At 44.2% G+C, this 27,857-nt stretch overlaps 1 protein-coding gene across 1 annotated transcript in view; it reads right to left on the bottom strand.

The window, feature by feature from the left end:
* Positions 1-29: 29 nt before the first annotated feature.
* Positions 30-27,857, bottom strand: part of LOC310869865 (E3 ubiquitin-protein ligase SMURF2) — a 62,388-nt gene continuing 34,560 nt past the window's right edge. The window contains exons 8-19 of the mRNA XM_083780827.1: positions 26,760-26,974; positions 22,945-23,029; positions 21,414-21,572; positions 21,207-21,263; positions 14,959-15,160; positions 11,551-11,654; positions 11,205-11,319; positions 10,441-10,619; positions 8,398-8,656; positions 7,715-7,916; positions 2,956-3,031; positions 30-2,630 (exon numbers count right to left, since the gene is read on the bottom strand). Coding sequence (XP_083636953.1) covers positions 2,531-2,630; positions 2,956-3,031; positions 7,715-7,916; positions 8,398-8,656; positions 10,441-10,619; positions 11,205-11,319; positions 11,551-11,654; positions 14,959-15,160; positions 21,207-21,263; positions 21,414-21,572; positions 22,945-23,029; positions 26,760-26,974 — 1,753 coding nt within the window. The 3' untranslated portion in view covers positions 30-2,530. The remainder of the gene's footprint in view (positions 2,631-2,955; positions 3,032-7,714; positions 7,917-8,397; positions 8,657-10,440; positions 10,620-11,204; positions 11,320-11,550; positions 11,655-14,958; positions 15,161-21,206; positions 21,264-21,413; positions 21,573-22,944; positions 23,030-26,759; positions 26,975-27,857) is intronic.

The following is a 27,857-nucleotide window of genomic DNA, read 5'->3' as shown; positions in this document are numbered from 1 at the left end:
CCACTCAAAAAAAATACATTACATCTCTGTACAAGGTGCCTTACATCATTAGACAAAGGCAAGTTTAATTAGAACTAATTACACACAAAAATAAAATACTCTTACAAAAATGATAGTGTTAACATACATCAAATTGCATCAGTCAGCTATTAGAGATATAGTCCTGCTAGTGGAACATGCTAAAAAAGAGGGGGGGGGGGGAAACCAAGAGCTGCATCTTAATGTTGACTTGTTAATAAAAAAGTTCAGTTGTTCAGGAAGAGGCAGCTGTGGAGCGATACTGAGAGATGTAGTGTAGGAAACAAACACTTGAGTTCTATTGGTGCACAGGACTTGAGAGTAACTGAATGTCTACTTATAAAATTGATCAGTCCATATTACCTACCTGCCATAGAGGTCGTCACCAAGTACACGTGGCAACCTGGTTCTGTATGTGTGCAATTCTTTTTTTATTTTAAGAAAACCTTTTTCTACTTAAGTTAAAGATAAATTACACTTTCAATGAACAATATCTTATTACTGTACAAAGCACCATCTGAGGACACTTCTCACTTTGCATACACTTATCTACATTAAAAATAACAAAATGAGCTACTCATTTGTGTAGTGTATGCAAACCGTCAGAACAGTCCATGGTCATATAGAGATTGCTAGACAGGCAGCATCATTTAGAAAACATTCAAGAGTTTTTGTGTCAAATCATAGAAAATCCATGTTCTTGAAATTAAAACATTACTGGTACGACTGCTGAGCTGGGTAAAAAAATCAAAGTTAATCTCATTCACTACATGTTTTATCAAAAGCCCATGTGGAAATCAACAGTGTTATAATCACAACACCATTAACATAATCTGTAGGCCACTCAATCAATGCAGGTGGGGTTAGAATTTGTGTTTTGCCTGTTCCTGAAAAAATATTACAACTTAATGTGACATCTCCTGAGAATGTGGCTAGCTAGAGGTCTGCATGTATTGATTTGTGGCCACTAACAGTTTTTGGGGGCAAGTAGTGTATTTCGCAGTCTAGCATTAAGCTGCAAGAGTAAGTTTGCCAATAAAACAAACATGTATGTTACTTAGCACCACATCGCTATGACCAAGGTAGTAGAGGTTGTTTTTGCTGACAGACAACACATACAAAATGTCACTATGGGTTATCTTTTCGTATTCCTGGATATTGAACAGATCACGTAGAAATAATGTTGTGTTGAGCTAGTGGAAATAATGTAACCCCAAGTACAGAACTACAAAAACAGAGAAATCTGGATTTTCACAGATTTTTCAACAGACCATGTAAATTGTTGGAGGATATCACTAACATTTAAAGGGTCAGCTTAATGTTTTCAAATATTCATTGATTCAAAACTATTATGGCACTCAGAGGTGCAGGTCAAACGTGTGTTTGACCTGCCCTTAAGACATACCACTCCACATAGGTAGGAGAGAGGCTAAAGATTTCAACCACAGCAATCGAAGTGAACTTCATTCAAGCTTAATTCTTTCACAAATTGTCTTCTATAATTTAAACAGTAACATTTAATATTTAAAAGATTTTTTTAATGGAATAATGTCAAAGGGTTTCTGGAATATAACAGCAATAAATTATATATATATATTATATATAATTTTAGTGTTTCTTTTTCATTTTCCCATTATATAAAAATAACACATTTCAAGCTACTCATTCATTTCTTCTTTTTCTCGTTCTTTCTTTTTTTTTCAGACAAAACCTAGATGTTAGACGTAGGCAATAGGTTTTGACTGGGAATGCAGCGCTGGTTGTCATGTGTAGATCCCTGCTGCTGTCTTTGGAGAGGGTTGTAAACATTGGGTCACATTTGATCTACTTCTGGATACAGCCTCTAGTCAGTTGTCTTTTCATTCTGGGATGCCGTCTCCGCTGTCCAGCCTCTGTGCTAACTGAAACCCCCACATGGAGGCCCTGGGAAGCCTTCACAGGTCACACCAAACTCCCCTGCTGAGACTCTGTGCATCCATTATGCTATTAAATGGTGTATTTGGGTGGTTGTATTACCAGCAATAACCCTGTACTCTGCCAAACCAGTCTTGTTAACATGGGTTCTGAGTGGACTGACACGTAACACATGGTAAGATGATGCATTGCTACATGGAATACTGTCTATTCATTTTAGATGCTAAAAAAATGAACTTACAAAAGAAAGGGAAGAGTCAGCACTTTTTGCAGGTTCCACAAGTTAGTAAATAGTCTGAGTTATTAGCAGCTGTAAAGGTCTGTTTTTAATAATTATAATTATAATCATAAAAAAGTAGAGGTGGGTGTAGAGAAACTCGAGGAGAGTCTTGCCACATGTTGTGGTCTTTTTCTGTCCACACCCGCCTCCCCCACCAGTCCTTGCCACATGTCCCTGGTGAGTATGGGAGTCCTTGGGTCAGGTGACCATGGATGACCACCTGTTGAATTGGACTGATTTGTGGAGGGGTCCAATCACGGTCAAACTGCGTTGGTTCCTGGTGCTTGCCGGTCCTCCCGTCTGCAGTGCATCTGTGTGTCACTCTACAGCGAAGCCACAGGTCTCCTCGATGGCAGTGAGCAGCTTGTCGTATAATTTGTCATAGAGCTCGTAGGGAGGAATGTCGATCCGGTTGAAACTAGATGAAGACACAGGCAGAAGAGACCTTAGATTCCAGGATTTTATAGCAGAACCTCATGTGATGAACAGCTAATATTCAGAACATTAAAATATCATTCATAAATGTTTAAGGATACACAAACCACATTCATAAACAGAAACGGCCTGTTCTGTCCAACATAAAGTTTAATGGCAGTTGATGACATGAATACGTTTTTTTAATGGATTGAATCCTAAAAGTGTGATATAAATACTATGTCTAGGTTCCCAACCGACTCTTTCCCATCTCTAAGATATGTTGCATCCCATGGGCAGCATAGGAAAGTATTCTATTGTGGACTCACCAGGTGTGGGCTTTGGGCAGATTGTTGGAGCTGGCATCAATCTGGTGGATGGTGAAAAGCCGCGGCCCAGCAGCACCTGTAAGAAAAATCTAAAGTTACACTAAAGCCTGTGGTGCACAAAATGTGGGACCAGAGGCGCTTCTAGGGCAGTGGTTCCCAAATGTTCGGGTCGAGACCCAAAAGAGATTAGACGTTTGTCCGGAACCCAAACTAGGGAAAATAGCGGATCTACAAGCGCACAACGTAGAACAGCTATTTTCACTATTTCTTCTTAATTATTATTATTTTGTTTGATTGTTTTAAAATGTATACAATTATTTTATTCAAAAAATTATTTATTTGATGTATACTATAATTCCCCATAGGTTTGGGGGAGTGTGAATCACATTGAGTGACAGAATCGGTCTGGTGTCTCAACTTATTAAGCCCTGTGTGCATAAAATATTATAGACATACATAGTATTTATAATGATAAATGCATTGAATATTCGATTTTTCAAAAATAGCAGACCTACAAGCTCTATGACCTTGTAGATCTGCTATTTTTCAATAGCTAAAGCATAACATAATGCCACCAAAAGGGTTTCCGGCCTAAATGGGTTAAATTAAACTGGAATAAATGTTCTGTTGTAGCTAAGACTGAACATGCTTGGAATGATTTGTCTGAAGAGCTCTAGAAAATAGAAAAAATAGGTCAAGTAAAAATAAAACAAACAAACAGTGAGAAACTGTAAACTCAGTTATTAAGTAGATACTGTTTATGCACAGTAGTGTACATGCAACTTTATGGGAATGGGAAGGGACCCAAACTGCCATTGTTGAAGATTAAGTTTCTAGAATTGCAGAATTGTGTACAGCAAAAATAGAAAGGAACTGCAATTACATGAACCAAATTATGAAAAAGGGTTTTAGTTAAATGTTCAGTTTTTGGAGTCAGTTCTGTTTTTTTTAAGGTGCCTCAAGAAGTCCTGAGGCCACCAAAACTAGGTTTGACTGTATGTAAATGCCTGTCTCCTCAAAAGTGTATTCACAGCTAACCTGTGATTGGCTTAGCAAAGTCAAAGTGAAACTTAAAGAGTGTGAAAGTCGGGGTGTTGTTCAACATCTATGCATGATGTAAATTACTCAGACATTGTCTTTGTGCACCACTTTGTGAAGTACATGTAAGACAGTGACTATTTCTATTTGAGAACAGTGTGAGAATTGGGGTTTAATGGTTCTTTAGCCTTCAGTTTAATGCTGAAATATATTTAACGCCTCCCTACAACTTTCGACCAGAAACGACAGTGTACCCACCGTCCATTCAACAGCAGCTTTTTGGACTTTGATGTGAGACAGAAATGTGTGCAAATGTGTCCCGTTTTGTACAAATCGCCACAACTCCTCAACACAGCGTCCGATTGCGGTGAAACTGTGCATGCATATCCCCACTAGGCTGAGGAAGAAATGCCACAGTTTTCAAATCAGCCTCATGGTGGTGCGACAGGCCAAGTCGTGTCACACAAAACAAACCATATTACTCCTAAACATTTTGCCAAACATCACACACACTCCTATCCTCCTGGTGGAGACCTGTGCCCAGAAGGGCACTTTTTCTAGTTTCAATTAGGCGATTAGCTCATGGTACAGTGGCCTAAAGCCATAAAGAGAAGTTGCAGGTTTCTCAAAATAGGCTGGTCAGGGCTATCTGTGATGTTGGAAAACAGCATTTGCAGCAGTTGGGTTGGCTCCCCTCTGGCAGCCACTAGCCAGGTCAGGTCACTACAGATGAACTTGGTACAACAGCGCTCCTGTGTACCGTTGCAATCTTTTCACGAAGTGTAGCCATGTTCATTCCAACCTAACCCAGAGCCAGCTTTGCAGACCCTGTCCATGAATACATTCACCACCCAAATGGGAAAACGCTCATTCACATGTGGAGGAGCAGTAAACTGGGACTAGCTACCCTCGACGATTAAAAGCATCAGCAGCCATCTCCATTTTAAGAAAAAGGTCAAAGCATGGCTTTTAGAAAATCTTGCAGAATATTACTTATATTTATAATTAGATCATTTTTATTTATGCTGTAAAGTGTAGCATTTTTATTTATTGTTGTACTGCCTGTATTTGTTGTAATGTAACAACAAATACAGACCAAGGACCACAATGGAAATAAATCTCACAACTTTATATCCTTGACGGTTCTCCGATAAACATGTGTTTTTCTTTTATGTCAATAAGTAATAAAAAAAATAGTAATACAATTAAATCAGACTAATTTCAATATCTTCGCAACACAACGCTCAACAAATAAATCTATTAAACAAACATCTGTCCGTCTGTCTGTCTGTCTTTAACGGTCACTGTGACCGTTAAATACAGACAGACCACACCATCTGCCAGCCAATCACCCTCAGGCTTGGTGGTTTGAAAGTTAATCCTCAACGTCTCATATGAGGGGAGTGGCATATACTGCATATTAACATATAAATGAGCTTTTCAGCATATGAATGGCTCAGGTGTGCTAGTGGTTTAGTACTTCTTTTCAACCACAGTTAACAAGACAATAGTAATAGTATCGGGAATGAGTTTAGGAAGAGACACCAAGAGACATACCATTTCCACAGAGAATGGTAAGATAATTAATTAATTATGTTTTGGAGAAAAAAAAAATAGAATTTGGAAAACTACACACTTACAAGTTTGAACATTAGCTATTTTTGCAATTTGTCTTACATAAAAGTATATAAGGCTTAACACATTTAGGCCTGACCTCAAAAAAAAAAAAAAAACTTCTAAATCTTCCAGTTTTCTGAAATAAATATTTTCCCGATTTTTCAAAAATAGCAGACCTACAAGCTCGTAGCAAGCCACTTGGTGGCGCGCTATGAGCTTGTAGATCTGCTATTTTTCAATAGCTAAATTACAACATAATGTTTAAAACACCAAAAGGGGTTCCCGCCCAAATTGGGTTAAGATGGCTGGCTGCTTGTGGTTACGACCGTCCAATTTCTTTTTGGACTGGGTCCGTCATTCATGAGAATGTAAGAAGTCAGAAGCCCTTTCTGCGAAATTCTGCCCTTTCAACTTCATCTGTGCGGAGTGTACACACGTTCACGTCGAGTGAGAGTGAGTGAACGGAGGCGGAGGGAGGGGCACTAATATGCCTCCCGTGTGGGTGTGTGGACAGTCACACACACATACAACATCATGATAAATTTATAAATATAAGCTTTTAATCCAGAATTGATCGATGTAACCATGGGCCACATACTATACACAAATAATGGACTTGACAAAAGGGCATGTTGGTCCAGAGAGGGCCACTAGGGGGTGCTAAAGCATGCATGCACGCCCCTGCCACTCTGGTCATATCCAATACAAATATTGATTCACCGCCAAAGCTAAATGACTGGGAGTTCTTTGATTCCCTGTGCGTAACATTGACTGCAACCAGGACACATTTCATATTGTGCCAAAAACAATATGAAATGTGCAAAGCTTGTAAAGTTGAGTCTCTAAGCAACATTTATATGTGTGGTCCCAGGTGTTGATCCTACGGCTGCTAGATGGTGGCTGGGCTGCCTGACTGTCTAACACAGGAACAGAAGTGGATCACAAGGAGCTCTGCATCTCTCTCTCCTCTCTGTCTATCTGGGCTGTGGTGGCTGCCAGGATGGACCCACTGAACCGCTGGACTCTGCTCTGACTCAGGGTTCAGCCCAGGCCAGAAAAACACAGTGACACTAAATGCACAAAGAGGAGCACAGAATCTTGTGAAGATATCTGATTGAATAGAACAAGCAGCCCCACCCACCCGCTCCCCCGTTGTGTCAGCAGAGCAGAGCTACTGAATAGGGGAGAGAACTGCTTTCAGGAGAGGGAGAAATCAATATGGGAAATGGAAAAAGTGAGGTACCTCCCACAGTAGTATAGTGGCCAGACAGCTCTTTATAGGATAGGTATAGCTCATTTAATGCACCGCAATATTTGTCTTTATCTGTCATAAGCTGTGTTTCCACTGGAATACAGATATATTGAGATGTTAATGTTAAGGCGATCGATATATGAATGTACCATTTATACCATTCATAAAATAAGTGTACATGGGGACCACCAGAGGTCCTTGAGGGGATCACTGCCTTAACCTCTCAGATGATGGACAGTTGGGCCTTCCAGGCCTGTGTGTGAATCACACTCTACCTTGCAGTAGGGCATTAACCTGACTCACACTGTACCTTGCAGTGCCTTGAAGCCTTGAAACAGGGCCCTGACTCACACTGTACCTTGCAGTGCCTTGAAGCCTTGAAGGGGGACCCTGACTCACACCGTACCTTGCAGTGCCTTGAAGCAGGGCCCTGACTCACACCGTACCTTGCAGTGCCTTGAAGCAGGGCCCTGACTCACACTGTACCTTGCAGTGCCTTGAAGCCTTGAAGGGGGACCCTGACTCACACCGTACCTTGCAGTGCCTTGAAGCAGGGCCCTGACTCACACCGTACCTTGCAGTGCCTTGAAGGGGGCCCTGACTCACACTGTACCTTGCAGTGCCTTGAAGCAGGGCCCTGACTCACACTGTACCTTGCAGTGCCTTGAAGCGGAGCCCTGACTCACACTGTACCTTGCAGTGCCTTGAAGCGGAGCCCTGACTCACACTGTACCTTGCAGTGCCTTGAAGCGGAGCCCTGACTCACACTGTACCTTGCAGTGCCTTGAAGGGGGCCCTGACTCACACTGTACCTTGCAGTGCCTTGAAGCAGGGCCCTGACTCACACTGTACCTTGCAGTGCCTTGAAGCCTTGAAGAGGGACCCTGGACGAGCCGGTAACAAACTGCAGGAGGCGGGCTCGGCGCTCCTCGTCATACGACTCCACAGCCTGCCAGAACCACTTGACGATGTTGCTGTCGGAGGTGCAGTGCTTCAGCCGCGTGTTGGACTTCCAGTCGTGGATGTCTATTTTACCCAGCCCGCACACGATCAGCTGCGAGGAGAGAAGAGGGAAGCATTTCAAAACATGCCAATTCCAAATGTATTCAGACATCCAAATTAGACAAGTGTGCCATGTTGCCCATGGAATACAGTTCAGGACATGCATCACATGGCCTCAACCCCGCCACACTCTAAAAGTGTAGCTATTTGAAATGCAACGTGTGACATTTGGGCAGCATTGGCATCCCTATTTTGGGCATGTGATTATAGGCAAAGTTTAACCCATTCTGACCTGAGATCAGATTCTAAAAATGTCTTCTACATTCTGACAGTTTTCTGAAAAAGATATGTTTCTATGTCAGTCGTTCTTCGATTTTCCAAAAATAGCAGCAAGCTCGTAGATCTGCTATTTTTCAATAGCTAAAGCATAACATAATACTAACACCAAAAGGGGTTCCTGCCCAAAATGGGTTAAGGACATCATCACATATTGCATAAAGTCATGGTAGGTATATGCTGGTGTGGAATATTACCTCGAGCTCCTTCTCATCAAAAGCCTTGAGGAGGTGCTGGGGGATGACCTCGTTGAAGCCCTTCTGCAAGGCCAGGAACTGGGCCTCGATGCCGCGCAGGAAGCGCCAGTTGACGTAGAGCCGCACATACTCCTTCTTGGTGTCCTGGGTGACCTGGATGCTCTTGCCGTTGGGCTTGAGCTCGTGCTGGATGATCTCGCCGTACGCGTTGTGCTCCACGCAGAAGGTGTGGTCCAGCACGCCCGTGATGTCGTTGTCCCTGCGACGCACATGGAAGGAGGACACACATAACTGCAGGACTCTGGCTGTCAGCTGTCATCATGTAGTTAAAGCCACTTGACCATCTGTATGGTATACTAGTATAGACTATAGTGGGTATATGTGTGACATCATCATCATACCCGGAAGTTACGCGGGAACGCCTGCTGAGTAGCAAGAAACGCCTTTCTGGCCTTGACAGCCCATACATCCAAACAGAAATCGGATTGCATTAAACGACGTTAAACTCACTTTTCCACTCACTTTATGCATGTGCATACTCTCTATATAATATATATTAATACAATATTACTAACACAACTGCGGTGGCTGTATTTGGTCTCCCTACTCTTCCATTCAGAAATTTGTTGTGGTTTGATAGGACCACTACTGACAAGTGTTTTCTCACCGGAGAAAGCAGACATGCAGTGGTTCCCCTAACTTTTTAGCTCAAGAAAAGACCCAAAAAATCTACAGATCTACAGTTGGGAGATCTACAATCTCCCAACGTGGGTTTCACTACTTCTTAAACTTTTGTTTTCTAATTTATGGAATTTCTCATCAAAAATAATTTTTAATTCCATGAAAATCTTGCTGTTTTTGGAAAATGTTTTGAAATAATAATAAATAGAAAATAAAATGTAGGAAACCAAAAATAAGGGACCCAAAAAATTTGTCCGCAACCCCAAAATGGGACCCAGTGTTTGGGAGCTAATGGCTCAGTGGTAAAACTTTCAGCATTTGTGCGGTGCACCCGAGCTCATGGTAGGACATGAACATTACAGAGTGCAGCTTTAATGATTCATTTCTTTGTAAAGGATAAGACCAATATATGGTGAAACTTTTGGACGGTAATGCTTAAATACCGGTAAGCATAAAAATAAAATGTTGATAATGTATCTTATTATAATGTTTGCTGTAAAGACCTACAGTAGGTAAAGTCTTTAGATTGTACCTATTTATCTTTTTTATGGATTCCTGTAGTTTTTTAGGACTTATTTATATTCAGAGTATTGTCTTGCACTTGATATTTATTATTGTATGAGCCTGTGCTGTCTTTTAACTAGGAGAAACGTAATTTTGTTTTTTTCTGCTGCTGCAGTTGGAAAGAATGACAAATAAAGCAATCTTGAATCTAGATGGCACTGTCATTCTCTCATATAATCTAGAGAGGTTGTTCAAAAAACATGTATGATTGTAACAGTTTCCCTTGGAGGGTAGCTAAAATATTTATTCTAACTTAACTCTCCAACTCTTTATCCAATCCAATCCTATTTATCCAATCAGGAGAGAGAATTTGAAAGGATAAGCATTAGAAGTGATGTGACAAACAAAGAAATAAACAGACAAAATTGGAACTGGAACACTATAAATTGAAACTGGTACATTAGTGGAGTTCACTCTCCTGATTGGATACAAATGGTATCCTGACCTGGAAATGTATTTTATGTTTACTAAAGAGCTAGAAAGACCGCTGTTATTAAACAACCACCCTACAGCAGTCCCTATTGGCATGTAGAGTTTACCCAAATAAATAAAAGTGCTCAATTCAATTCCACAGAAGACATAAAAATGGGTTTGTCATCCACATTGATACATCTTCCCCTTTCTTGTTTATTTCCCAGGAAACATTTAACCACTTAAACCCTATACTTAATTGACTGTATTTCCATGGGCTGTATACTTAGCTGACTGTATTCCCATGAGTTACACTTACACTAGATACAAATACAATTTCAGCTATTTCCAGCAATTTGGGCAATCTGCTCCACTTGCTATACGTACAGTATCCAGACAAGGCTGTTGTGCAGGTCTGGGTCCACAGACTCCATGTCGTCCAGGGTGATGGGCTTGCCCAGCAGCTGCTTGTAGAAGGGCAGGGTGAAGCCTCCATCAATGTAGTGTCCGTGGAACACCGCCATGCCCATGATACGGCCCACAAAGTGGAAGTAGGACAAGTGTTCCTACCAGAGAGACCACAACAACATTGTCTTAGTTCCTGGAAGAACGCGGCTGCATGTGTTCTTTTTCTTTTCTTTTTTAAACGCATTACATCTGAAAACAATTCCATCCTTTAGGGAACTCGTGCATTCCTGCATTTCCATGTAATTGAATTGCTCAAGACTTTTGAGTGGGTCGAGCTGACATTTGGCCCTCTGCTAGATCGTTACAATATCTGTCCGTCTGTCTGTCTCAAGTCTCCGCTTACTACGCAAGTGGAGGACATCCGAATCTCAACCATTTGTCTTTTGACCGATTGAGAAATCCTAAAGGATAAAAAGTCAGTGAATAATCTATCATGAGAACAATTAAATCCATTTATTCCGCTTGTCGGGCATGAGAATGGTGGTTTAGAACGGGGGGGGGGGGGGGGGGGGGCGACTCCAGGCCAAACAACCAGGGAGGGGCAAAGCTGTAGAAGATAACAGCCGATGAACCAACCCAATTTCTTGGGTGCATGCTTGCTGTCTGTCTGTCTGTCTGTCCAGAGAGCGGGTCTTCTGTGTTGTGGTCAGTCAGTCAGTCTGTCAGTTGTGTCTCAGACTCACCGGATTGACGGCAGAGTCTGGGTTTATCTGCAGGGTATAGATGTCATCACGGGAGTACTGGAACAGGCCGTAGTATGGGTTTAGCATCTCGTGGGACAGAAGATACAACCACTCCCTGCATAGACGCCGACAGGGGTTAGAGAACACACAGTATATGTTGAGAAAAGATAAATCAGACATCAATTATATGTCCACTGCATTGAAAACCTTGCAAATGTACGAAGGGACTTTGGCAAAAAAAAGTATTTTCTTAAAACGCACATTCAGCAGGCTGTGCAGTCTGCCACAAGGGGGCAGACCGTGATCTAACATTCACATAACAGTGAGTGTCTTATGGATTTCTTACCTGGCCACTCCACCGTAGTCGAGCCCCTCTTCTCCTCTGAACTTCACCATCAGTCTCTTCCACAGGTCCTTCGGCCTCATCTTCATCACTTGACGATACGACTCCTTCATCAGAAACATGCACATATTACAGACACGGCACGGCGACAAGCGGACAGTTGGTGACAGAAATGGTTAGCTCTCCAAAAACGACTCAAGAGGTACCATCTGGTATATACGGTCTCTATGGCCATTGCCAGGGAGAAACATACACACACACAGAGAGAGAGAGAGAGAGAGAGACAGGCATCTATCTGCTGACTAACGTGCATGTGAGTGATGCCGATTCTGGGGAGGAAGCCAAGGAACATACATTCCTGTGACCTGTCATGTAGAACCGAGCGTCTCAGAAGATGAAGATGTGTGCCAAAGTAACCCCGTGGCAACGGCCCTTTATCAAACTCAATTATCGGGGCTTAAAGGGCCGATAAGAGGTCCCCAAAAAACCATGTGACACATTGGGGCCTGACGGCCCCATGAGAGAAATCCCACTGTTAGGCCCTTTCCCAATTCCCCCCTTCTCCCTGGCCCTTAGCCCTTCCCCTTGCTAATGCGCGTTCACGTGAGGAGGAAGGGTTATCTCATTTCTCTTTGGACCAAGGGTTAGGGCCGAGGGTTAGGGCTAGAATCCCCTTCAGATGAAGTGACATCGCGATGTGACTTAAAACGGAGCAACATCACAGAGGGCTGAAAGGCGGACGAGGTAAGATGCCTTTTTGTCCTTTATTATGGAAAACATATTATAATAACCAATATTATTTGAATGTATTAACAATCTGCATCGCCAAAAATATCGCAATCTCTTGCAAAGGTTAACGTTACGTCACGTGAACTAACGATATGATACGGTGTTGCATTCATACAACGTTACCCATTCATTTGGCGCCGCATCGGCGCTTTATTCTTTTTTATTTATCGCCAGTGCATGCCCCGGTGATACAACTCAGATGCAAGCTAGCTTATTAGCAGGCATCAGTCCGACCCCCCAGACCACGATATGTCAACATTCTGCAGTTTTGGAGCTCTTAAAAGCCGTGAAATAGCCTACTGTACCTAACGCTGTCACTGCATAACGTTGGCTACTCGCTGCAGTGATAGCTATGGTTTAATCATGACCAATGTTAAACTAATCCCCACAAGTTGCAAAACTTACATAACTAATTAGCAATGGTGTTGTTTTTTTCCCCAGGCAAACCAGCTATGGAACAGATTGCAAGCTGCTGTACAGACTGTACATTGGATGGAGATTAATCACGATGGCATTTTCATTGATAGAAACTCTGTTTAATGATATTAAAAACAATGAACACAGTGATCACAGCCCCTTCTTTCTATACTGTAAATAGTAAATAGTTTTTCCTTTTTCTAACCCTGTATATATATCTGTACCCATGCTATACAAACTGTTAATACAATAATCAATGAATCAGGTACAACTGTTGAGCAGGTGTCAGAATGAGCTATATCTAGCTGAGTTACGTACATTATGCATGGTGGGCAACATGAGACAGAACTACAATATATTTATTTCATAATAACCACAGCAATGTTATATTTACGTTCCATCTCTACAGCTTAAATGGAAAGTAGTTTCCAAAGTGGGTCATGGGCTAAATGATAGTTTGATAGTTAATTAACATTGATTTTACAATATGAATTGGGGGTCCCAGAGACAGAAATGCCATCAAAGTTTGGGGACCACTGGCCTGTAGTGAGCTTGCAGACCAGCTATTTTCTGAGAACAGGTTGTATATCAATATCTACAAGGGACGTTCAATATTTAGGGACGTTCCAATTCCTAGGGGGATGATTTATCCCCCCACCCCTTGAAACTCATTATGTAGGGACAAGGGGAAGGGGCAAGGGCTGAGGGGTAGGGTTAAAAAAGGAATTGGGAAAGGGCCTTACAGTCTGATGCCTTGCCTGGTGGCTCATGAGAAACATGACAGGAATGTACACATTCACCAACACCGATGTGTACACACTGAAGAAGGCTGATGTGTACACACTGAAGAAGGCTGGATAGCCGAAACATTTGTCTCTTTTGTGACATGATGTAAAGAAAAAAGAAAATAGAAAAAACTCACTCTTGCCACTGTGTGCCCTTTTATAAAGGAATGTACAAAGCAATCAGTCTGTTCTGAACAGATTGTAAAAAAAACCCAGAAAAACTGCAGGACGCGTTGCAGTGTAAACGGCTCTGTACCATAGCAACACTTTTCACTATGTTGTATTTTGATAAAGGCGAACCATTCAACCCCTCTCGCGTGTCTGTCTGCTGGGATCTGACCGACCTCCGTCAATTTAAGTGTCGGGACCCACGTGTAGACAGCTTCCAGTGTCAGGGGAGGCTCATTTAAAGTGGATTAGGGGCAGTTATAATAAACACAACCCATAAGACTATAATAACATGGCCTCTTTGACAGCAGCGGTCCACCCGTGCCCTCCAGATACGCTGAGAGAGAGAGAGAGAGGGGTGCCGCGGAAGAAATAAGAGTGCCTTATCGCAGCGGAAAGTACACAAGAAGACAGCTTTGACAGCTTGCCGGCTAACACTTGCCCCATTCAGTCATAATTTAATGCCTGGGTCGGTCTGGTGAAGCTACAAAGTTATGTCTATAGCCATGGCCCTACCTCTGGTTCAGGCCCCCGCCCAGCGGCCCCACTGCTTCGCGTTGAGATCAGCCAACAAAAATCTTCCCTCAGATTAACAGACACTGCCGTTTCCAGCACATTCCATGGGATATTTTACGAGGGGTCATGTAGTCTGTTTGCAGGTGTTGTTGCGGCGATGAAGGCCCGGCACCTCCTAAGACTCAGAGAACTCCCCCGCTGAGAAAATGCACTTGAGAAAACCCCGCATTTCAAACAAAGGGGTCTGCTTTCGATTTTGAACAGACTACCATCACACATCATAGATAATGGTGTGTGCGTGTGTGTGTGTGTGTGTGTGTGTGTGTGTGTGTCTGTGTGTGTGTGTGTGTGTAATAGCTAGCAGCTAATCTGCCACAGGCAATGACCTATATGGGAGTATCCAAGTGGATGGGAAAACGTAATCTTGAACCGTGAGAGGACAGAATGTTGAGAGACATCGCATCACTCTGCACTCTGAATTAAATAAGGAGTGCATTCCTTATTCTTTGCTGGCAATATGCGGGAAAGTCTCAGATAAAACAGCTTTTAAGTGACTGAAGAGTGTCTGACTTTGATGTGTGTGTGTGTGTACTGTGTGTGTGTGTGTGTGTGTGTGTGTGTGTGTGTGTGTGTGTGTGTGTGTGTGTGCGTGCGAGTGAGAAACAGTTTAATTCACATTTTGGCCAATCAATTTCTATAAAACTCCTTCCTTCCAAAACCCCCTTCCTTCCCTCACCTCAAAGATCTCCTCGCGGGACACCTCGATGCGGCAGTGGCCGGCCTGGGGCTGCTGCTGGGATAACTCCTGGCGGAGGATCTTGAGCTTCTGTACCAGGTCTCTCTTGTACTTGGGCACCGTGAGGCACTCTGCCTCCTCTGGTAGCTGACTCGGAGACACCAGAACCTGCTGGGCCTGGTCCTTCGACTGGTTCTGACGGCTGTGGAGGGGGGGTGGAAGCAAAGAGAAATGGACATGGAAAAAGAGTGAGTCGGGGAGAAGAGACAGTGAGAAAAAAAAAAGAAGCAAGCACACTGGTTAAAACAACACAGCTCGAGCCAACAAAGTGAAAGTGAGGCCTGTAGCTCTGTCTGTGCTCTCTGTCTGTGCTCTCTGCTGTCTGTGCTGTGTCTCTGCTCTGTCTGTGCTCTCTGTCTGTGCTCTCTGTCTGTGCTCTCTGCTGTCTGTGCTGTGTCTCTGCTCTGTCTGTGCTCTCTGCTGACTGTGGAGAATGCCGGGTAAACACACTGAGGTCATCTAGGAAACACATCAAATCAAACAGCTGCCGTGGCCTCAGAGACACACACACACACACACACACACACACACACACACACACACACACACACACACACACACACACACACACACACACACACACACACACACACACACACACACACACAGAGAGAAGGGGGGCAGACAGACGAGGGGCTGGAGTGACAGGTCTATGAAGCCAGATAATATCCACCGACATAGGTGGATATTATGACAACTTCATAGCGTCTGTAAACAGAACGATGGCCCTGCAGTCAAACCCTCTTCTATGCCCCGCCAGACTCTACAAACTAATGCATAAGTCCTCTACTACACCGTCCCACCATTAACACACACACCAACATGTCCCCTTCTAGCCACAGAGACCAACCTGGGGGCCAGCTTCACAGGTACGTAGGTGAGGGCCATGGCTGCCTGGCTGGCCACAGGGCCCCCACGGCAATCTAGAGCAGACAGACAGCTCAGCTAAAACAGGGCTCCCAGTCCCAACGGAGGTGTGAGTGAGTGAGTGAGTGAGTGAGTGAGTGAGTGAGTGTGTGTGTGTGTGTGTGTGTGTGTATGCATGCGTGTGACTGAGACAAGAAAACGTTCTGCAAATAGATTCTCTGTTGCTCTTGACTCATCATGTACTGGATACTTGAGGCAACCCGAGGGTCACTGAGGCCGTTGTTCAGAATGAGATGTTTGGGTTTGAGAAGAGAGAAAGGCCAGGGTCCTAATTCCTATGCCGTTACAGAAAGGCAGAGCGAAGCCATTCCACTGGATAGATACGTTCTTGGCCGAACGCCGCATCACTAACATTGTGGGTTCGAGCCTGGCTCGTGAACTTGCATCTGTAAAAATCGTGACATTTAAAAATAAAACCTGGACAGGAAAACAAGAAGTTTTGCCAAGAAACTGGTTTGTTTACGATGAAGAATCGTGGGGGATCTTCAGGAGCTTGTGATTCATTGTTTGTGCCCCTGTCATCCTACAACAGTGGTTTTAAACCCTTTTTATGTCAAGGCCCATTATTGAGCCACGGACCACCTGATGAGATTTAGCCTCTCAGACCCAAAACTAAGAATATTTTGTTATCGTTGGATCTTTTCCACAAGTCCATGCTGTATTGATGTGGTACCACGAGGAGAGATAACAGGCAATGGAAATCTAAATAACAATTATTTTAAAATTAAGTAACGCAGATGTTTAACAATAATTTCATTTTACACTCTCAAGAGTTAAAGATCTATAAGGCTCCATTTTGTCACCAACTCTCGATCATTTATCTGGGGACCACCTGGACCTTCCTCAAGGACCACTGGTGGTCCCCGGCCGGACCACTGGTTGAAAACCATGTCCTACAAGGACCACCTCTGCGATGGGCGGACAGAGAAGCCGCTGTTATCAAAGAGGCGGTGGATATTATCCCAGGTTCGCATTTTGGCCACGAGTTCCACTCTGGCCCAGTCAGACCCCTGGACGGAGAACTGGACTTCTGAACCGAGAGGATGGGAGAGAGGAGGCGGTGTGAGGACTGGATGGAAGAGACTGGCACTGTATGGAGGGTAGCAGGGCACACACACACACCCCCACACACACACACGTGCGCATCAAAAGGGCCTTTATGAAGCTAGCACCATTTGCAGTTTGCACGTTCACACAAACTCACCACAACAAGAACAGAGACAGCAATGCCGATGCACTCACACAACACGTCAACCTGCACCAACCACTGGCCGGACACGATGGCCAGACACGAGGAAGAAGCTCACAAATCTATTCAACAGTAGCACAAGAACACGTTCAACAATAAAGCTCATTTAGATAAGACATATGGAAGGAATGATTGTTGATTGTAGGCATTATACCATCAAGTTAGAGTATAACCAGAAAGTCTCCTTCAATAAATCCAAGGCATAGTGAAGTTTAGTAGAGGAAAAAAAGCTTAAAGCCCTTTATTTTAAAAGAAAAAATACCTACACGTTGCGACTTGCCCTGGTCTTCATCAGCGTCAGGGTAAATAGTTATTTTCTTGTTGAGCATACATGTAGGTTTGAGCAAGTGTTAAGAATCATTTGCATGGTGAAAGAACATGTCTGCACGACGTGCACGTGCCAGAATTATAAATCCCCTAAAAACATGCAGCGGATATCAACTTGATCAAGCCGCTAAATTCTCAACGAGGCAAATGGATTTTCAAGTTGCGTCTGAATTAAACCACACATTAACCAGAGCAAATTCTGCTCCACTCTATGGTTTCCACCAAATGGCTCAAATTATTTCTCTGCCACAACGCGCCATGACGGCTCATGTTTAACAAAAGTGGCGTCTCTTCTAGCCTAAGTGCCCACTCTCGTCAGATGAATCCACTCCCTCATCCCAGAAAGACACGGGCCCCCACAGGCCACTCCAATCCCGTTATTTCCTGCAGACTAGACTCCGAGGGAGGGAAAGATATGTAGATGGGGGTTAGGCAGGAAGGACTGCCTCCCGACAGCACCCAAACACAGAGGACAGCTCGGAGGGCGGAAGGGAAGGAAGGAGAAGGGAGAGGTGAGGCATGGAGATTTACTCTCCATGCACTTTCACCCATAAATCAAACATTCCTGCACTGTCCTCTCTCTGTCTCGCTCACTCGCCCACACACGCACACACACGCACCCTCCCTCTCTCTTCCCTTTCCAAGTCGTTTCCCTGGTGAGCGGTGAACACAGTGATGCGGTTCTGTGTGTTGAAAACAGCCTTTGCCGATATACGCGTATTAAAATATAATAATACAATAACAATAACAATAACAATTACAAATCCATGGAAAACTATTTAATGTACACTATAATCACAGTGCATAACACTTGCGTGCTTAGGATGCTGTGCTATAGGTTGACGTGACACACAGACTAACAATAATCCTGGGATATGGCCACTGTGAATAAAGTGTTACCAAACCATCCTCGCTAATAAAATGCTTAAATGCAAGAAAACAGCCATCCTCTGTGGAAATGAAACAGCAACTTCCCGTGCGAGTGTACAGACGGTCAGCCAGCTCTTAAAAACAGACAAGGATTCAGTTACCTATTGTACAGTGACCAGCTGCACTGGTGGGGGGGATTCATCAGAAGATATTGCAACACCACACGGGGAGTCTAACCAAAGCCGTGCTCTGGCTGGCCGATCCAATGTCTTTAGCGAATAAAGAGGGGCCAATAAACCATGAGATTGACGGACATATATATATATATCAAACATTTTTGTGGGATGACGGCCGTGTGAGGGGTGAAAACTCCTGAAATCCCTGCCCTTGATAAAAGGCAGATGTCTTGATGGAAAGCCATGGCGACTGATCTCTTTTCCAGAGGTTTTTGTCGCGAGCGGGAACGTCGCTCCGGAGCTGGTCCCATTTCCAGTCACGGTCCAGCGGCTTCATGCTGGTCAGCTAGGAGTTTCGAGTTTCACCGTTTCATTCAGAGAATGGAAAATGGCCTTTCAGATACAAGGGAGGCTTAAGAATGGATCATTGGGGCTCGTGGCGGTGATCAAAACCTGGTCACTTGCATCATGTCAAGACTGGTTAATTTGCTCAACTTGAGCAAAGGAATCTAAGCCCTTGACTAACCAGTGGAGAATTAGCAGTAGCACACAATGAAACCCTCTGTGAGGCGTGTTAGATTAAACACACACATACACAATTACACACCGTTACAGACCTCTTCCATCAAAGTCATGTCAAAGTCAGGGGTTTCTCACTTCAGAGCACATACATGTGGTCGGATCACTCTAATGGCTATAGACTTGCTTTTACCGCTGAGACGCAATCCTTTCTCCGACTCTGATATGATCATTCCTCTGAAATAAAGTAATCAATAACGAAAAACCCCACTCCCTTCCTGGCTTTGATGTGTAATAATTATCCAACCTGTGTATTTATAGAACAGGAAAAATGCTACGTGCGAGATTTTCGCACATCTGGACGTTATTGGGCTTAAAACGAAAAAGAAAAATTCCTGCATTACAAAAACGTACGTGGCGTGCCAGGCTGGGTTTTTATAAGATTTTCAGAGGACCAGGGACGAGAAGGGGAAAAAAAGGAGTACAAAGTACTCAAACACGTTCTTTGATCTGTCAGGACAGGGGGAAAAAAAGAAACCTGATCTCTCTCTCCATCCGTCCGTCGGAGCACTCTGCCTCTCCCTGCACGGAGTGCACGCGGAGGAAGAATGAGGTCAGGCGGTGAAGGAGGCCCGTCGAAGCACCCACAACGCTGCTCCCACCTTCCACAGAGGCCCGGGACCCTCTGTGGCCATCGCCATGACTGTATTTGAACAGCTGCATGAGGTGAAAATGTTTCAAAGCATGCACACACACACACACACACACATGCAGGCGCACATGAAAAAAAAAAAAGCCAAAAAACAGGCAGCCACCACAAAGTGCAGAGGCAAGCCCGACAGACTTGTGTGGGTATACACATACACACACGTGTAGTCGTGTACAGTACACGCACATATGAACACCCTCCCCCGTAAACACACACGAACAAACACGGTTCATTCATTTACTGAGCATATCCTGGCCGCAGACACGGCAGCCTTGGTTTCCAGGCCGCTATCTGATGTGCAGCCAAAGCCAGCTTTGTGACGGATTGTGTGCTAAAAACTCCTTCGCCATCAAAACCTCTGCAAGCAGGGCTGTGGAATTTAAACTTCTGTGTGTGTGTGTGTGTGTGTGTGTGTGTGCGTGCGTGCGTGCGTGTGTGTGTGTGTGTGTGTGTGTGTGTGTGTGTGTGTGTGTGTGTGCGCGTGCGCGCGCATATGTGTGGAGGGAAAGCTGTGGGGGAGTGCATGGGAGAGTGTCTGGGTCTGCTCAGCAGAAAAGCTGCTCTGATTGTTGAACCTCCACAGGTGGTGAACACACCTTGGCGTAGGACGCTCCTGTAAAACACTGGCTCTCAACATGGGGTCCTTGGACGTGCTAGGGGCGGAGTTAGGAACAAATATGTAATTAACACTGTGGGGTCCCAGAGAAAAGAATCTATCATCCATGGCCTGATGAACATCAAACTGGGGGTCGTTGAAATGAAAAAGGTTGAGAATCAGCACCGAGGGAGGGTCTGTTTTTGTCTTCCCGGGTGCAGTGTTATGAACTAGTTCAGTTCACAGTTCAAAATTTAAAACATTAACTAGTTCAGTTCATAATTCAATATTTTGAACTGAAGTTCATGGTTCCAAAAAATGAACAATTTTAGTTAGGTTTTTCCTTGTCTTTATTATGAGCCGACTTGTGAAAGCTGCATGCTTTTATGCCCTGATGAAGACTGTATAGGTCGAAACATGTCGGTTTTCCTCATTTTTAACCTTTAAGTTTGCCCGGATCTCCGCTTTGTTCTATCTCTGCATGCTTTTATTGTGAAGGCTCTCTTCTCAGTTCAGTTCTCACAGCCTGCATATCTCCACGTTGTGAGCTTGTAGATCAGCTATTTTCAGCATGGAACACGTTGTACGACGAAGAATAAATCAGGCATCACTGCACTCTGTGGAGGCTCTATGGAAACACTCAACTCACACACGCCAGAAATGAACTCGTTCACAATGACGTTCATCAAGCAGAAATACAGTACGTTCAGTTCACCTTCACCCAAAATACGAACGTGTTCGTGAACGAACGTTCATTGAACGCATTCAGGGACAACACTGCCCGGGTGTGTGTGTGTGTGTGTACTTGTGCCTTACCTGACATTCTGACTTTCTACACCACCACGAGAACCGTTGGGGCTTGGACTGTTGGGGCTTTTTGGTACAAAAAAAAAGAAAAGAAAAAACATTTACTAATTTGATACATTTGATTTCAGAACAGACAGTGTCATTGCTAATTGTCACTAATTACCGGTAGTTCAGTTAAAGAGGAAAAAAAAGAAGGAAACCAATGGACGGACTCACTTGAGGACTAGATGCAGGTTGGCGGAGAGGCGCGGGTCGGTGAACTGTGTGGTTCGGTTGTTGTGATCCACAAAATAGACCCGGCCAGTGGCGGTATTTCTGATTTCCCAGCCAGGGGGCAGCGGACCAAGCTCCTCACAATTCACATTGCTGAGATCTCTGAAAGATGCGCACACACACACACACACACACACACACACACACACACACACACACACACACACACACACACACACACACACACACACACACACACACACACACACACACACACACACACACACACACACACACACACACACACACACACACACACAGTTCAAATACAGTATAGTCAAGTGGCATTCAAAACAAAAAAAGAGAGAGATTTTTTCTCTTTCTCTCCGTCTGTCTTTATAATAAAAACTATTGAGAGCAGTAACTCAGGGTCGAGAGAGGAGACTCAGGCGGAGAGTGAGGATTTTCTGACGTGTCTGAGAAATCACTTTTATGCTATTTTTCCCCCTTCTTTCCTCCCACCAGAGTTATTTACTGCTGCCATGCAGCCCTTTTTTCCGGCAGTGGTTCACAGAGCAGAGAAGGTTCAGAACACTGCAGTGGAGTAGCTCTGCTATGCTGGCGCTCACTTATCGGCTTCTGCCGCTTCAGAGCCAAAGCTAGAGCAGAGGAGCCTCCAGAGTATTCTGAACTTTGGGCGGCTCGGTCTCATCTGGAGATGTCTGCCCAGTGAGGTGTGGCCTGACCAATGTGGCTAGTATTCACGGCAATAAAAATACCATCCATCACGCTGCATATTGACACGGAGCGAGGGTGAACTGGCCCAAGTATTAGGATATTGCTCATGTTTTATTGATCTAGTTTGCAGCACACTGCACTGTGTGCATGTGTGAAAGTGAACGTGCATGTACATTATTGTCCTTCTGGGAGTTTGGTAGTCAATAGCTCTCGAATGCCTGAGTGAGCAGCAGGGCCCTCGAGTCTCCAGTATGACAGAGTGGAACGCCTGTGCTTTTGTACTTGCATCCTGTGGTGAGACCAGAGTCTAGAGGTCTCTCTAGCAAGAGAGAAAACTCATAGCGTTCCACAAGCCTGCAATCAGCATCTGCTTTCCTGGGGGGTACTAGAGCACTGTGACGGTTTACCTTTTTAATTCCAAAGCCCCCAGTTTGATATGCATTAGGGCCATTTGATTAATATTTTATCTCTGGGACCCCAATCTACACTGGAAAAAAAAACCTCAGTGTTAATTCAACACAGAATGCACAAATGAAACCAAATGGACCTGTAAGGGTCCATTTGTAACCAGAGATGTGAGGGGGATGTGCAGACTGTATATTCTGTATAGTGTAGATCATGTTCATCTTGTCATAAAACTAACTTTTCTGGGGACATTCCAGGTGAAAAAAATGGGAAGAAAACAAGAATCCCCACAAACAAAAACAACAACAGCGACAGCTAAACTAAAAATAATGAAAAGTTAATGTGAATATGGGGAAATGTGTCACAAACACAGGCCTTACGGCAGACATACCTAGGTACTCTGGGGTCGTGCCATGTGCTGACGCCCGTCTGGGTGTGGAGAAAGTACACCTGTCCTTGCTGTGTGGTCCTTTGCTCTGTAGGGGAGCGGGGGGGGGAGACAAAAGGATATTAAAACCTAAGGAAGGATTCAGGCACACGGCAGAGTGATTTTGGTGGGGCGTAAATCTCCTCCACCCCCACGTGGAGCGCACAAGACGCTGTGTCGACAACGTCGGAAAATGAAATGAGGTTTGATTTATACAGTGTGTGTGTGTGTGTGTGTGTGTGTGTGTGTGTGTGTTTTTCGGTCCAGAGCCTGTGTGTCATCTGCGTGGCGTGCGTTAAGATAGAGAGAGATAGAGATCAGACCGCGATAGAGATAAAAGCAGACCGTTCTGTCAGCAGAGGTCCCAGACTCAGATGGATTGGTGGAGTTGGAGGAAAGAAGGTGGATGGGAAGACCGAGAAGGCGATATGGGGGGGAGCTCGTTCATCACAGGGGTTGACAGGGATATTTCCACAGAGCAGCCTGCCAGGGACTTCTCTCTTCTCTCTGGCATCCATGTGGACATTAATGCCCGGTTTACATAATGGAGTCGAACCGATGACCAGATTATCAGGTCTAAATGCCGTTCCGGATTGTGAGGAGACCAGACCGCCGATTACCAATGTTTTGACCAATTCTTTGTCAAAAAGATTTTCAAATCAAATCTGAAAAAAGATTAATTTATTAATGTATCTATCTATTTGATAAAGAAAGATTATTTTTTTCATAGATAAAACATGAACACAAACTGAACTTTAATCCCTATCCAAAAAACTTCAATCTAAAAAAATAAAAGGGCAATAAGAAATAGAAAGTTTTTCTCTTGGGAGCACAGATCTCTGGTGGGGTGCAAAGCCGAGGTTTGTACGAGAGTCTGCGTGTTTGTGGTGCCAACTATGGGCAGAGTGAAAGGGGTTTAGGAGGTACGCTCTATAGAGGCCCATCAGCATGCAATTCCAAATTTGGGCATGATTGGATGTCGCATTCATGACATAGTGTGTTTTTGAGCGGTGCCTCCGCTCCATTACGCAACTATGTATGTCCCTGGATGGCTGTGTCTGTCTCTGTCCGTCCGAGCGTGGACAGCTGAAACACCTCAGCAATACCACTGGATGGCAATGTTGCGCAGCGTGTCACACACAAACACGCACGCAGAGGAGGGCTTGTACCGTACAGTACGAGAAGTACAGTATAGTACAGTACTGTTGCACCACTCGGTTCACACAGGTGTGATTTATTTTAAAGAAATAGGCCATTCCCACACATTTGTGAAGGAAAATGGTATGGAGAATAAAAATCCTGTTTGATGGCCACAGCATTATCACATGACTCCATGAGACAATTAAGGTTTCTGTCTACCTAAATATTGACGCAATGAACACTTTGATGAAATAAATTTGTGAATTGTTGATGGGAGTATCGATTTGTATTAGGAAGAAACGAAAATTGTACATATAGTGTAATAAAAATGGATTTGTTACACTAATCAGCATGCATATGACATTTTCAGGCGGACACTAGAATAAGCTAGTAACATTTTAGTAAATACATTCTATTAATTTATTGGTGTCTGGGACACTCTTATGCTCTGTTCCTAGGAGGAACAAAACCATGTTCTCCTAACATATGTTACAAAACCAGCAATGACATCATGGTAATTTCCACATGTCGTGGCAAAACCAAAGGAGGATAAATGCTCTTACACTAAACCTTTACTTAAATGGCTTTCACACATGCACTCAAATATGGACGATTTCCAGACTTTAAACGGTTGGGCTGTATGTATGAACGCACATGTCCTAGGACATGACATGCAACTGACTTAATGCTTCCAGCTCCATTGAGTTAAGTCGAGGTAACGTCTGATGGAACTCAAACAGCTCAATGTGTGAATACACGATTCATCCTGTGAATTTACTTGAGCAATCTGTCATGTTCCGTGGGAAGGAAATGTATTTTTAAAAAAGTATTTGATCCTCGTATCTCAGGAGTGGCTGACGCATTGTCTACCCAGACGCTGCACCTTATCAAACTGAGTACTTTTAGTTATACATTATGTGAAACAGACATTTTCCTGTTGCGTGCTACATGTGTGAAAGGCTAAACACGGGACAATGTGCCGGTCTGATTCCCCAGACATTCATAAGTGAAAAGGGCTTGAGGTTATTGCTGGTAGTCTGCATCTTGACTGATGAGCAAAACTAAAACCATAATTGCACACTGACCTTTATGCTTTTATATTGAACAAAAAGGTCCTACAAATTTGACGGTTGAGCAGAAAACACGGACAGAATAACAGAATCGGGACATAACCACATATCTATACAGAACGTAATCAGTATAGATCACTACTCGTTTTGTAGCTTGCGATGCCTTTTGTTTCATGTAGCTTACACGAGAGGGTGACTACATATTTTATTCATAAATGTTTCTCTCACAGATCTGAACTGCAATCAAGCAAACATGCTCTGGCACTGGTTGGCAGGTCTATGTGTGCACGTTCTTGGTGACAGGGGGGTGGGGGAGGTACCATGTGGGCAATACCCAATTAGACAGATGAACAGATAAATAATATTACAATATACATTTTGTGACCGAAAAAAGAAAGAAACAGCAACACATACTGATAGAGAGACACAGAGTGAAGCAGAGAGAGAAAGGGGGTAAGAGACAGAGTGGAGCAGTCAGTGAGAGAGACACCACAAGGAGCCTCCTAATCAGACTGCGATAGTGTCCTCCAAACGAGGCTCCAAAAGCCGCAACAAGATTTCCACTGTGGCTTAACTCCCCTCAGGCTGTGTGACGGCTATAGGCTTGTGTGTGTGTGTGTGTGTGTGTGTGTGTTTAAATGAATATGGCCGACTTCTTGAGTGTGTGCAGTGCACTGTGCAGAGAGAGGGAGACACATGGAGGGGAGGGGGTGGAGTGAATGGCTGCCGCCAGCGTTTAACTGCCGGATCAATTCAATTAAGTCAGTTTAAACAGGACACCGATTAGCGGAGTGATTCAGCTGGGATGCGGGGATCCTAAGAGCCATGACACGGCAGCGCAGATACACACAGCGCTCTGATGTTGTGGGCTCAGCGTTCTTTGCATTTAGCTGTCAGCGCGTTGTTGCCGGTGTTTCTGAAGTGGAGCGTGTCAGTTAAATTAAACGTAACCACTCATACTTTTGTTAATTAAACGTTTTGTCCCTTTCAATACTGCAATATTTCATATACTTTTATTTTGTTCTACACTACTAAGTAAAAGCATATCATATGTTGTTTATCAGTGGACAGCTAGCACAGACTGACAAAAAATGAGAGACATTAATAAGAAGTGTATTTACAGTGTGTTTATGCAGATTATGTGTCCGACACGCAACGTTCTAAATCCTACACGGGTTGTGCATATATCCACGCCCCGTTTCTGTGGCCAACGCGGAAGTGCCTCACGCCTTCAACAACAATTTTATGGACTAGATCGCGACGGAGGCCCACCGTCTCAAGCAAACATGAGCCACGTGAGACACCACAGAGTGAGCTAAAACGTGCAAGTTGCCGTGGCTAAGAGAACAAAGTTCTCTTAGCTGACTCAGGGGAGTTTGAGTTGCGACCCGATAAGGACAGAATAGTAAATCATGTTCTGGTGACGCACCTACCTGACTGCCACTCAAAGTGGCTACTGGCCAATCACAGCGTGTCCTGGTACAAGTGCACTGGCCAATCACAGCGCGTCCTTACTCCTTGCACAACCCGTGTAGGCTTTGTGTCTGACACACTGCAACTGCAACTCACCGTATCCCTCCGGCAGGTCGGGGGGCGTGTGCAGGTGCGTTCTGCTCATGTAGTTGCGGTGCCGTTGAGAGCGTACGCGTCTCTCCTGGGCACGCTGGTCACTGGACGGCACCACGCTGGTGGGCGGTGGCGTGGCACCATTCGTGCTGATGGGTGTGTTCTCGTCTACAATACAGCTCAGGGGACGGCCGGGGCTGGAATACTCCGACGCTGGCCTAGAGAGACAGAGAGAAAGAGAGAGACAGAGAGAGAGAGAGAGAGAGAGAGAGAGAGAGAGAGACAGAGAGAGCGAGAGAGCAAAGGAGGACAGGAAGGATAGAATAGAACACATAGCACACACATTCATCCTTGAACATAATACACTGTGGACTGGCTTTGCTGGCTCATGTATCAATTATGCATGAATTTGACATTGGTACATCCATAAATATAAAATAGTACAAAGAGCTCAGTGCCCTAATTCTGTGTTGACAGAACTTATTTTGCTGGGCAGATTGTTCTAGACTAGAGATATCATTCAATCATAGGATTGAATGCTGCCTCAGTAAACTTAAATAACAGTAAAGCTATCTAATGGTATTGTTAACCCCAGTGTCCCTTTTGAAATGTCCTTTCTATACCTTTCTATTTCTATGGGTCCAACAATACACAAATAGCAATGCCCTCTCCAATATAGAACAGCACACCCTGCTCTTTTTTACGTTAGCATTAATGCCAATTACCAGCTCAGTGGTCTTGTGGTTAGACTGTCCGCTCTGAGACTGGGAGGTCGGGTGTTCGATCCCCGGCCGGGTCATACCAAAGACTTTTAAAATGGGACCCAATGCCTCCCTGCTTGGCACAGCATCAAGGGTTGGATTGGGGGTAAGTCCCTGCAACATACTAGCATCATATCCAGGGGGTGTACTTGTGCATCAAAGCTGCCTCACGCTACAGAAACAGGAGATAGGCTCCTGCCCTATGGGCCTCATGGCTCGACCGGGCCTCATGCTATCATGGCTCAGTAAGGCTTACTTACTTTTATTAATGCCAATTGCCAACTTTATGTTAATTCCTGCCACCTAGAGACGATAGACCACACACCAACAATCTGTGGAC

The sequence above is a fragment of the Protomyctophum parallelum genome (genome assembly GCF_964188405.1).
Source record: "Protomyctophum parallelum genome assembly, chromosome: 13".
Taxonomy (NCBI): Eukaryota; Metazoa; Chordata; class Actinopteri; order Myctophiformes; family Myctophidae; genus Protomyctophum; species Protomyctophum parallelum.
Note: the sequence above shows the minus strand (reverse complement) of the source record. Positions and strands in the feature narration are given on the sequence as shown.